We start from the raw sequence: 11214 nt of genomic DNA on the forward strand, positions 1-11214 counted from the left end.
ATTTGAATAAAACTCGGAGGATAACGAATATTCGACTCTAAAAGTTTTAGTATTTGTATTTTTTTTAATGGACATTGAGTTTTAAAATTTTATTATGCTTTGAAAACTTTAAGGATATTTAAGTTTTAAGGATCAAAATGAATAACAAATTGAATCATAATTAACAGATAAAATGTTTGGCTCTATAGACAATATTGTGATGTACTCGAGGGCAATTTAGATCAATGCTTAACAAAAAAAAAAACGAATTTGATTTCTAAGAGAAATTTGTTTCAACACATAATATATGACGTCATATTTCTATCTTAATTGTTTATTTATTTATCGTGACTCTTCTCAATCTCTCTCTCTCTCTCCTCAAGAGAAAGACTTCCTCACTCGCCGCTGTTTATTCATAAAGCTATTCTCTATTCTGTGGACGAAACTCAACCTTTAAAAAGGAGTCCAACCAGAGAACGAGAGCCAGAGATAGTGTGAGAGCATTAGCCTTAGAGAGAGAGAGAGAGAGAGAGCTTGTCTCTGAAAGAATCCACAAATGGCATTGAAGCTTAACCCTTTGGCATCTCAGCCTTACAACTTCCCTTCCTCGGCTCGTCCGCCAGTCTCTACTTTCAGATCTCCCAAGTTCCTCTGCCTCGCTTCTTCTTCTCCCGCTCTCAGCTCCAAGTCTCTCTCTCTCTTGTTTCGTTTACTAATATAAGAGATTTGGTTCCTTGTTTCATTATGTTTCTGGGTTCTTGCTTGCTTGTCGGTTATGGATCTTGATCTTATTGATTCTAGCGTAGTCTTGTTTACTCACATTGGCTTTTAAATCTATCAAATGGATGTGCTTTTTTTCAATCTGGGAATAGTGATTAAAGATGGTGCCAGCCTCTGATATTCTCTGTTTCTCAGGCCATTGATTCATTTAATGCTTTCATTCTCTTATTACACAATCATCATAGCATTCTGAGATTGCTCCATTGTATAAAGTCTTTGCCTTTACCATCATAATCATTCTGTTTAGATTAACAACATTTGCTAATGATCTTTAGATTCCTTAAGAGTCATTAAAGAATGTGACTTTCAACTAGCTTCTTTACTCAAATCCTGTTCTTCCCCGTTGCCAAATTTTCAACTTTTGATGTTTTTGTTTATATTTGATTTTGAAATGCATGTCCACTTGTTGCTTACTCCTTTGATGGTTTTTTTATTTTATTTCTATGCATTGAGAAGAGATTCTTGTAACGTATAACTTTACGTCTTATTCTTTCTTCTTAAGTGAGAATACAACTTGCGTCTATGCATGCGTACTTCGTGGCCTCCTCTCTCTATAGTTTACGTCCAAAATGTTCTTTGATTTGTTTACTCTTTTTTGCCTTTTTATCTTGTCTCTATCTCATCTTGTCTCTCTACCTTTCACTTCCTCCAAGTTTTTTTTTTTTGCTTCACATTGCTAAGTGAATATTGAACTGCAAGATTGATTCATATATTCATATATGTAACATCTATGTGACATGATGAATGTTTATCCAAATGTGTTCTTGTCTCATCTCACTATATGCTGATGATGATGCCTTTCTTTTTTTTATTGGTGCAGGGAGGTTGAGAGTTTGAAGAAGCCATTCACACCACCTAAGGAAGTGCACGTTCAAGTCCTGCATTCCATGCCACCCCAGAAGATCGAGATCTTCAAATCCATGGAAGACTGGGCCGAGCAGAACCTTCTAACTCAGCTCAAAGACGTGGAGAAGTCGTGGCAGCCCCAGGACTTCTTACCCGACCCTGCATCCGATGGGTTTGAAGATCAGGTAAGAGAGTTAAGAGAAAGAGCAAGAGAACTCCCTGATGATTACTTCGTTGTTCTGGTGGGAGACATGATCACGGAAGAAGCGCTTCCGACCTATCAAACCATGCTGAACACTTTGGATGGAGTGAGGGATGAAACTGGCGCTAGCCCCACTTCATGGGCTATTTGGACAAGAGCTTGGACTGCGGAAGAGAACCGACACGGTGATCTTCTCAATAAGTATCTTTACTTGTCTGGACGTGTTGACATGAGGCAGATTGAAAAGACCATTCAGTACTTGATTGGTTCTGGAATGGTAAGAGAGACTAATCATAATCTATTTCTTAACATGACTTCCTAATCAGTTCTAACTTCTATGTCACAGGATCCTAGAACAGAGAACAATCCTTACCTCGGCTTCATCTACACTTCATTCCAAGAAAGAGCCACCTTCATCTCTCACGGAAACACAGCTCGCCAAGCCAAAGAGCACGGAGACCTCAAGCTAGCCCAAATCTGCGGCACAATAGCTGCAGACGAGAAGCGTCATGAGACAGCTTACACCAAGATAGTTGAGAAGCTCTTTGAGATTGATCCTGATGGTACTGTGATGGCGTTTGCAGACATGATGAGGAAGAAAATCTCGATGCCTGCTCACTTGATGTACGATGGGCGCGATGAAAGCCTCTTTGACAACTTCTCTTCCGTGGCTCAGAGGCTCGGTGTGTACACTGCTAAAGACTATGCGGACATTCTTGAGTTTTTGGTTGGGAGGTGGAAGATTGAGAGCTTAACCGGGCTTTCAGGTGAAGGAAACAAAGCGCAAGAGTACTTGTGTGGGTTGACTCCGAGAATCAGGAGGTTGGATGAGAGAGCTCAAGCAAGAGCCAAGAAAGGACCCAAGGTTCCTTTCAGCTGGATACATGACAGAGAAGTGCAGCTCTAAAAAAGGAACAAAGCTTTAAAACCTTTTCACTCTCCATTCCCCATTTGATCTGTCTGCTCTTGAAATTGGTGTAGATTACTATGGTTTGTGATAATGTTCGTGGGTCTAGTTACAAAGTTGAGAAGCAGTGATTTAGTAGCTTTGTTGTTTCCAGTCTTTATATGTTTTTGTGTTTGGTCCCTTTAGTAAACTTGTTGTAGTTAAATCAGTTGAACTGTCTGGTCTGTACTCAGTTTTCACTGTGGAGTTTTGTTTCAGTTTGAGGTTAGTTTCATTGCAGAGAGAACTTCTTTATCCATTAATATGAAACTTGCTTCAAGGTATGGCTAACTTGTAGCTTATCCCCCAAGAGATTTATGATGGGTTGAATTTGGAAAAAATGCAAGATAATCATTACACGCCAAACAAACTATACTGTTAAAGGTTTTAAATCATTAATCAATTTTTTCCAATCAAAGTTGAGTAAAGCTTTTTGATGTCTTATTGCTGAAGTTGCGTTGAAACAAGTTAATTTCACATACCCCTTCACTCAGTTCTCTCCCCTGCAGTTTCTAAATGTCTCAAGTTAACTTATTTGTGTATACTTCGTTTGCTTAACTCAGAGTATGTAAGACCATCTCCAACCCACCTCTATTTTTATCTCTATATTTTCCTCTAAAATAGAGAAACTCTATTATAGAGGTGGATTTGCTCCAATGTATGCCTCTATAATAGAGTTCCTCTATTTATAGGGGAAAATATAGAGATTTGCTATTTTCATCTCAGAGCATCTCCAACCCATCTTTATTTCTACCTCTATAATAGCATTTAGAGGCAAAATCACTCCAACCCATCTCTATTTTTGCCTCTAAAATAGAGATTGCTATTTTTTCCTCTATTTATAGGGGAAGAAATAGCATTCCTCTATATTTTGCTCTATATATAGAGATCTCTATTTTAGAGAAATACATTGGAGTAAAACCCATCTCTATTATAGAGTTCCTCTATTTTAGAGGTAAAAATAGAGAAATACATTGGAGATGGTCTAAATATAGAGGTAAAAAGTAGGATTCCTCTATATTTTCCTCTAAAATAGAGGAACTCTATTATAGAAGCATACATTGGAGCAAATCCACCTCTATAATAGAGATCTCTATTTTAGAGGAAAATATAGAGACATACATTGGAGATGCTCTAAGAGTGAGTCCTTTTATATCTCAACTGTTTTACTTGTTCATGCTTATTTTCCATTAGAGATGATGGAGTGCAAAAAATTGAAGTTGTGCATAAATGTGGAAGAGTAGTTAGTGATTGAAATCTGAAACTTTAGTCTTTCGGTGAGTTTTTTTGAAGATATTGTGGATGGTTCTCGTAGATAATCACTTAGTTAATGTTCTTTAATCCGATATGTAACCATTGTATATGGCTCCCCCACTAACCTGGTGACAAATTCAGAATAATACTTCAGCGTCAACTGCAGATTTTGTGTAATAAAAACGAACTATCATACATATACAGAAAAAAAATGGAGGAAATAATGAGATGTCAAGACAAGTTAGTGGCTGCTAAACAAGATGAGAAATGATTTGGAGCAGTGTTAAAACCAAACAGTTCATTATCATAGCAGAGCCTCCTGATTACTTTATTTCATAGTTTAATAGGGATACATCATAACAAGCTGAGAAATAAAACTATTGTTGAGACTGACTCTATGGAAAGATTAGACTAAGCCACATGAGTAGTCTAGTAAAACCATATAGTATAAGATCAAGAAGTCTTCACCGTCACCGCGTGCTTGTTGAAACATCTTCCCCTTGATCGCCATAACATTTGGGACCAGAAGCCTCACATAGAAACCAATAGATGTCAGCTGAGCATGGTTACAAGTTCCAAAGAAACTTCCAAACTCACGGCGTTCAAGTATCCCTGAATGAAACTCCATCTTCTCAAGACCCACTTCTCCTGAATCGAAGGTCCAGTGAACCGCATAGTGTGCACGTTCATTTGTATGAAACGCCAGAGAGGAAATGTAACCATTGTGTATCTCCCCCCATATCCCTTTCACAAACTCTGTCTCATGGTTCAGCCTCAACTGCAGATTCATGTAATCAAATGAAATATCACACACTATATATGAAGTGAAAGTTGGATGATAAAGAATGATACTACTTACAATTCGCCTGCTACAGACAGATGATGATGAGCCGTATGTCTCAGACATGACAACAGCTCCATTCTCGACATATCCGAACTGAATAGAAGTTACTCCATGTTTGTTGAATGAGACGTTAATGTGCGATAACACATTGTGGGGCGTTTCATCCCACTCGAAGCCCCCAGAGCCGGTACGGGAGTGACCAAGCGGGCCCATTGTTAACATCTTCATAATCAAAAAGCTAAGGTCTAAGAAAATAGCATAGAAAGGACAAATAAATAGGCAGGCTCGTGGAGATCCTGTACAATGACCGAGGAGCTATTGTTTAAATGGATTCTAATTTATGGTTTGTGTGTATCGGAAGCAAGCAAGGGCACACAACATTTAAGAAGCCTGGAGATATGTCCTTAAGACGACTCTGGAGATATGTGCTTAAGATAATAGTATCACAAATTTTTATGCAAATTCCAAGTAAAAAAACACATTTCAATATACTCCATTTAAACAATAAGTAAGTTTAAATTTAAGATTTTAACAAAACAAAAAAGTAAAACTAAATGATTTCATTCTCTTGCTCACTCTTTTATTGTTAATCGTTATTTCAAAGTTTCTAAATACCAAAACATCATTTAACGATTTGAGTCCATGTTGAAGCCTATGATACGATGCTTGTGTGAGCTTTGTCACTCGAAACTACAACAAAACTAACTAGAATTTTGAACTAGGGTAGAGAAATGTTATTGCATTGGCAAATATAAAGGAATCCATGCATGGAACACTTCACTGACAGAATAAAATAAAAAGAAGTTTTAACATATTATTACTTGAAAAAGACGACTCTTAGACAACACAAGCGGGCAACGCAACATATTGAACCAGACTAGTAGAAGTTGCTTGTTCACATGTATTAAACTCTCGGCAGCTCATGAGAACTTGGAATGGGATTCACGTAAATACCAATCGATGTGATACAGCCTGAACTGTAAGAACCAAAGAAACCACCAAATTCACGTCGATCGCGTATTGACGGATCAATTTCTATCTTGGGACGACGTGGATTGGTATCATCATTCGCAAACGGTCCGTGCTTCCCACGGTTTGTGTGAAATATCAAATTTGTGATTCCTCCATGATATCCTAGTGATCCACTTAATCCAGTCACATACTCATCTTGATTAAGTTTCACCTACATTTAAATTGATCAGAGACTTAACTTGACCATATCTTATAAAAGCAAAATTGAAATTACGGACAAAAAACTTACAATTCGAAAGCTGAATCCTTCGGAGGGGCCATACTTTTTAGACAGGGTTAGAGCTTCATTCTCCGTGTAGCCAAACTGAATAGATCTAATGATGCTATCAAAAGAAACGTATATGTGAGAGATCATAGTGCGTCCCTTCTCCTCCAAGTCATCGTCACCAAACACGTCAAATTCTAAGTCATCCTCGCCAAACTCAATGCGCTCACTTGTATCTTTAACACCAATTGAACCTGCCCGTATCATCTCAAAATAAGAAGCAGCGACAGAGTACAGTAGCTTTAGAAAGATAGAGTCAGCGATAGACTAAGGACGATTATATAAGATACTCTGTCTTGTCGAAAACCCTAACAGTCGTCAAAGCTTTTATTAATGGACTTCGTTGGGAGCACGCTAGACAAGGTTCATTGAAGAGACGTCTTGAAAACTGTGCTTAAGAGGACTCTTTCTTTGACCAAAACCAGAAGAACAAATATGACTTTTACTTCTGGAATTCAATTGGATCAAGTCAGACAAGTTTCCAGGCACATTAAAGAGAACCCTTGAAAGATGTGCTTAACATATGACCAAAAAAAGACAGTGAAGTAGATACCATGTTTCAGTAGAAAGACTTCATAGATCTAAGTTGCTTAAAAGAGAAACATACAACACGTTAAGCAGAAACATAATACATAACTCAAATGAGGGTGAGAAACGCACAGAACTCTCAACGCCCTTGCAAGCTAGTTGAGAAAAGCTTGTCGTTCTGAGAACGACGGAGAGATATATTCAGTTACACCCGCATTCAGGTCGGTATATTTTGTAAAATATTTGAGAACACCCTCATATTTTTAAGGTAAATCAGAATGAACCCATAGTTCTTGTTTTGTCAAAATAGCCCTCCATTTTTTTCTCTAAAATGGAGTAAAAGTAAAAATGGAGTAAAATTGCTCCAACCTTACTCCATTTTCCACTCTATAATGGAGTGATGAACAAACAAAAAATAGATTACTCCATTTATAGAGTAAGTTTCATTATGGAGTGAGATATGAAGTTGGGTTGGAGTATTTCTTATTCCATATTCACTTTTACTCTATTTTAAAGGAAAAAATAGAATAGGGATGAAGATGCCCTAACAACATACTTCTCTAGTATAATAGATATCGAGGTGTCTTCTTTGACTTACTATTTACGTTAGTGTTCAGAGAATCAAACAGAGCAAAATTCTCAATTTACACTGAAAATACTCAAGTCATGTGCAAATATTACTCAAGTCTAAGAGGCTTTAAAGAGCCGAGCCAAGGTGTGGTTAGGCAGATGCCGTAGTGAACAACCATTCGACGGAAACAAATAGGCCAGCTGAAAACTGATGTTACAAAAATATGACAAACTGTGGCTTCCTTCATTAAAGTACGTATATAGCTTCAAGTTCAAAGCACATATTAAAGAACTAAACATAAAAATAAGACTCAAGAGTACTAAACCTCTTGCATGGGTGCAAAGGAAAAATGTAATCAAAGGTTAATGAGAAACTGGATGGCTTTATTAAACTTGGAGAGTATCCTGTCTTTCAGTTTGGACTTACGACGACGTATGGGCTCGACAGGAAAACCATCGACGACGTTGGGGTATTGATAATGACCGCTCGGGGTTGTATGATCCAGTGATTCCGCACGAACGAATTGGTGAGCGTAGGTGGCTCCGAAGCTGGTTCTAGGGACTTGGTCAATGATGCTTCTATTGTGAGAGATATACATGCCAATGGATGTCAGATAGCCGCCATATTTTTTCTCGGAGAAAGACCCATATAAACCACAAAACTCACTGCGATCACATATCCCCACATCAATTTTCCTCGTCAAACTTTTATGATAGCCATAAGTTCTCTTACAAAACGGTCCGTGCTCCCCCTTGTTAGTGTGAAATGTCAAAGAGGTGATATGGTCGTCACAATGAACTCCACTCAATGCAGTCAAATATTCATCGTTTCCCAGTTTCACCTGTATATATATTTGCCATGACTTCATCATAACGTACAAAAAAACTATATGATATAAACAAAAGAACTTTTGTAGAAACAAAATCTGAAGGTTCCTGCAAACATATTTGATTTTTGTAACTACCAATGGAAAAAAATAAAACTGAACTAAACATAAAAACTTACTCTTATGGTGTGTTCACCTCCGAAGTAACCGTGCTTTTGAGACTCGACATGAACTCCCTCATGAAAATAGATGAACTGAATAGATATAATGCCATAGTGGGTGAAAGTTAGATATATATAAGAGATCCTGGCGTGTCCCTTCTCGTCCCAAATCACGTCGGAACTAAAAAGAGTTGATCCGATTGGTTCCAATTTGAACATCTCTGAGTACACTTTTTCGTTGATAATTGTAAAATAATTTGTTCTTGTGACTTGTGAGGATACATATATACTCGAAGGTCGAAAGATTTGCATAATTTCTTTTAAGAAAGCTACCTAAAACAAACTATAAATAAACTTGAAAACAGTAAGTTCATCAAATCCAATAATAGTTAACCAAATATGCAATACTAAAATATTTTCCTAATCTCTTGTTCACCTTTTGTTTTATTTACTTGCCATTTATGCATTCGTGCTTTCCATTAGACTTAGGATTTTCGTATATACGGCTTTGGAACACATAATGTAAAAAGAAAAACTCAGGCTTCTGAATCTTCAATTTCCTCTCATATTATCTCTTCTCAGAACTCAATAAATATCAGAAATAACTCGAGTTGTTTTTATTAAAGACAAGGAAAGGAAATTAAAGAGAAATAATGATTAAGTAAGATAAATTAATAGGGGATGGGCGACTGCCGAGGGAGAGAGGCTAGGGAGCAGTGCCGGTGCAGAACAACTGGACGCACAAAGCATAATTTCAAAATATGCCCTTTGGAGATTTATAAACCTTCCAACCACCATACTAAAGAAATCATTTGTAATTGATGCACCGAGGGAGAGAGACTAGGAGGATAGGCTTGAGATAGTCAGATAGAGACCGATCGAGTAGAGACGAGAAGAGCTACAAGATCCAAAGAAACCAGCAAACTCACGTCGGTCATGCATCCCTGAATGAAACTCTCTCTTTGTAAGCCTTAGCACAAAGCTTGAACTATATATATCAAGCGAAATGCTTCATATGTCCTTTCGTTTGTGTGAAACGTGAGGGATGTAATATCACCATAGCCCGAACACTCTCCGTTAATTCCATTGAAAAACTCAGACACATGGTTCAGCCTGACCTGCCAGTTTTTTTTTGTTTGTAGATCATTATAAACAGTAATTAATAAATAAGTTTATTGATGAGCTTGATGCGAGACTTTACAAATCGTGTGCTATTGCTGTTGGATGAGCCATGCTTCTTAGACATGACTAGAGCACCATTCTCGACGTACCGAAATGGATTGATGTTAAATATATGTCGTGGAAAGAGACGAATATGTGTGAGATTCTGTCACTGGTCATCCCTTCCCAGGTTACTCTAGAGCTATCTCCTAAAGGCCCAAGTTTTATCATCTCCATGATGTAGAAAGCTAATGTATACTTTTACATCAAGATGCATACATGTTATATATTGGAGACTTTTAATAACCGAGGAACTTTGTGGATTTCTTAGTTATTTTGTGTTCATGAGTTTTTTTTTTTGTTCTAATAGTTCCTTAATTCAACTAGAAAACTCTGTTGAATGACCTCTCTGGAGTTTAAGAATTGGGGGTAGAGCTGAGAATATGATTCATCGCGGCCCCCCTCCGCAGGGCTAGAGAGCCACACAACTCTCAATGTCGTTGGCACACTAAACCGAGAATGAAGGAGATAGATTGAGACACACACACTGCATTCATGTCGATATTTTGAGAACTCATATTTTTAAAAGTAGTTCTTGATTGTCAAAAATAGCCCATCACCTTCATCTTTTTAGCCAGGCTAATAAAACTCTTATGGATAACCAAACCTTCCAACAAACGTTTAGGTACAAGATTATATGACAACAATGTCAAAAACATCAAAACGAAGTCGTATTAGACATTCTCTTGTTTAACCATTGTTTCAAGGATTGGACTTAAAGACTCAAACACACAGAAACGAGCCAAACTCGTAAAAGTAAGAACTTGGGAAGACAAAAGATGAACATGTTTTATTGGACTTATCAAAAGCCTCTGAAGATCAGACTTTCGCTGTAACCTTGGGGTCGGTCTCGACCTGTTTCTGGTCTTCAAACTTGTCTATAGCCATCTGAAGCTCGTCCGTGCCACCAACAGCCTTCATCGTGTAGAAATAAACCCCAAAAACAAATGCTGTCAAGCCTCCCGCTACAACAGCGTTCTTGCCTTTTGGGCCTAGAAAACTCAAACCTGGAAATCCCGACATCGTTTCAAAGTCTCTAACCTGCGAGTTTCAAGAAAAGTGTAAACTGTCACACGTTATAGAAGAGAAACTTAAACATTGCAGATACTCCATAAGCCCTGAGGAACTGGAGGAACATAGATATGTTTGTTCATATAGTGAAAACAAGAATGTTGAGTTATGTTGCTAGTATTCACCCTAAGACCTACTAATACTATGCCAAGGTAAAGCGAGATAGCAACTGAAGGTTCCAGCAAAACAGAACAGACAGCAAATCCCACAGAGAGACAATCATTTGCTCAGATTCATCATGCGCATCAGTTTAATATAATTGTTCAAAAATTCAATAACAGTCGGCGCAAAGTCAGATGCTTCTAGCTTCCCTTTAACGAGGCAGATCAATAACCAAAACTCAGAAAGGCAATTAAAGACCCTAATACATCCAAAAGTTGGAAGCTTTGACATCCATCTTGAATCCAAAGATACTCAAAACCAGGGATCAAAGTACAAAAATGAAAGCAGAGGAGAAAACATCAATGAAAACTATATATATCATTCCTGAGTATCTAATTGTAGACGAATCAATCACAACTGAAATCGAATCGAATCGAATCGAACCTGCTGCTGTACGTTTAGAGATCACCGGAGAAGTTGCAAAGATACTCAAAGCAGCTTGTATCTTAAATGACCCAATTCGATGCTGCAGAAGCCTAAAGATTCCCACTTTCCAATCTATCGAAACCCTAAACCCTGAAAAAGA

At 37.7% G+C, this 11214-nt stretch overlaps 4 protein-coding genes across 4 annotated transcripts; 1 reads left to right on the forward strand and 3 right to left on the reverse strand.

The window, feature by feature from the left end:
• Positions 1-363: 363 nt before the first annotated feature.
• Positions 364-3037, forward strand: LOC103858091 (stearoyl-[acyl-carrier-protein] 9-desaturase, chloroplastic). Its single transcript, XM_009135382.3, has 3 exons — positions 364-666; positions 1580-2084; positions 2154-3037. The coding sequence occupies exons 1-3, from the start codon at positions 536-538 to the stop codon at positions 2712-2714; spliced, it is 1197 nt and encodes a 398-aa protein (XP_009133630.1). The 5' UTR covers positions 364-535; the 3' UTR covers positions 2715-3037.
• Positions 3038-4413: 1376 nt separating this feature from the next.
• LOC103860062 (jacalin-related lectin 24-like) lies at positions 4414-5064 on the reverse strand. The gene is made up of 2 exons (XM_009137672.1): positions 4867-5064; positions 4414-4785 (listed from the first exon to the last, which is right to left on the reverse strand). The coding sequence occupies exons 1-2, from the start codon at positions 5062-5064 to the stop codon at positions 4414-4416; spliced, it is 570 nt and encodes a 189-aa protein (XP_009135920.1).
• Positions 5065-5755: 691 nt separating this feature from the next.
• On the reverse strand, positions 5756-6355 carry LOC103858092 (jacalin-related lectin 24). Its single transcript, XM_009135383.3, has 2 exons — positions 6113-6355; positions 5756-6034 (listed from the first exon to the last, which is right to left on the reverse strand). The coding sequence occupies exons 1-2, from the start codon at positions 6353-6355 to the stop codon at positions 5756-5758; spliced, it is 522 nt and encodes a 173-aa protein (XP_009133631.1).
• A 3674-nt stretch (positions 6356-10029) lies between these two features.
• On the reverse strand, positions 10030-10496 carry LOC103858094. The gene has a single exon (XM_033286689.1). It carries the CDS (start codon positions 10476-10478, stop codon positions 10275-10277), a length of 204 nt encoding a protein of 67 aa, XP_033142580.1. The 5' UTR covers positions 10479-10496; the 3' UTR covers positions 10030-10274.
• Between the last annotated feature and the right edge of the window lie 718 nt (positions 10497-11214).

Source organism: Brassica rapa, chromosome A03 (assembly GCF_000309985.2).
Source record: "Brassica rapa cultivar Chiifu-401-42 chromosome A03, CAAS_Brap_v3.01, whole genome shotgun sequence".
Lineage (NCBI taxonomy): Eukaryota > Viridiplantae > Streptophyta > Magnoliopsida > Brassicales > Brassicaceae > Brassica > Brassica rapa.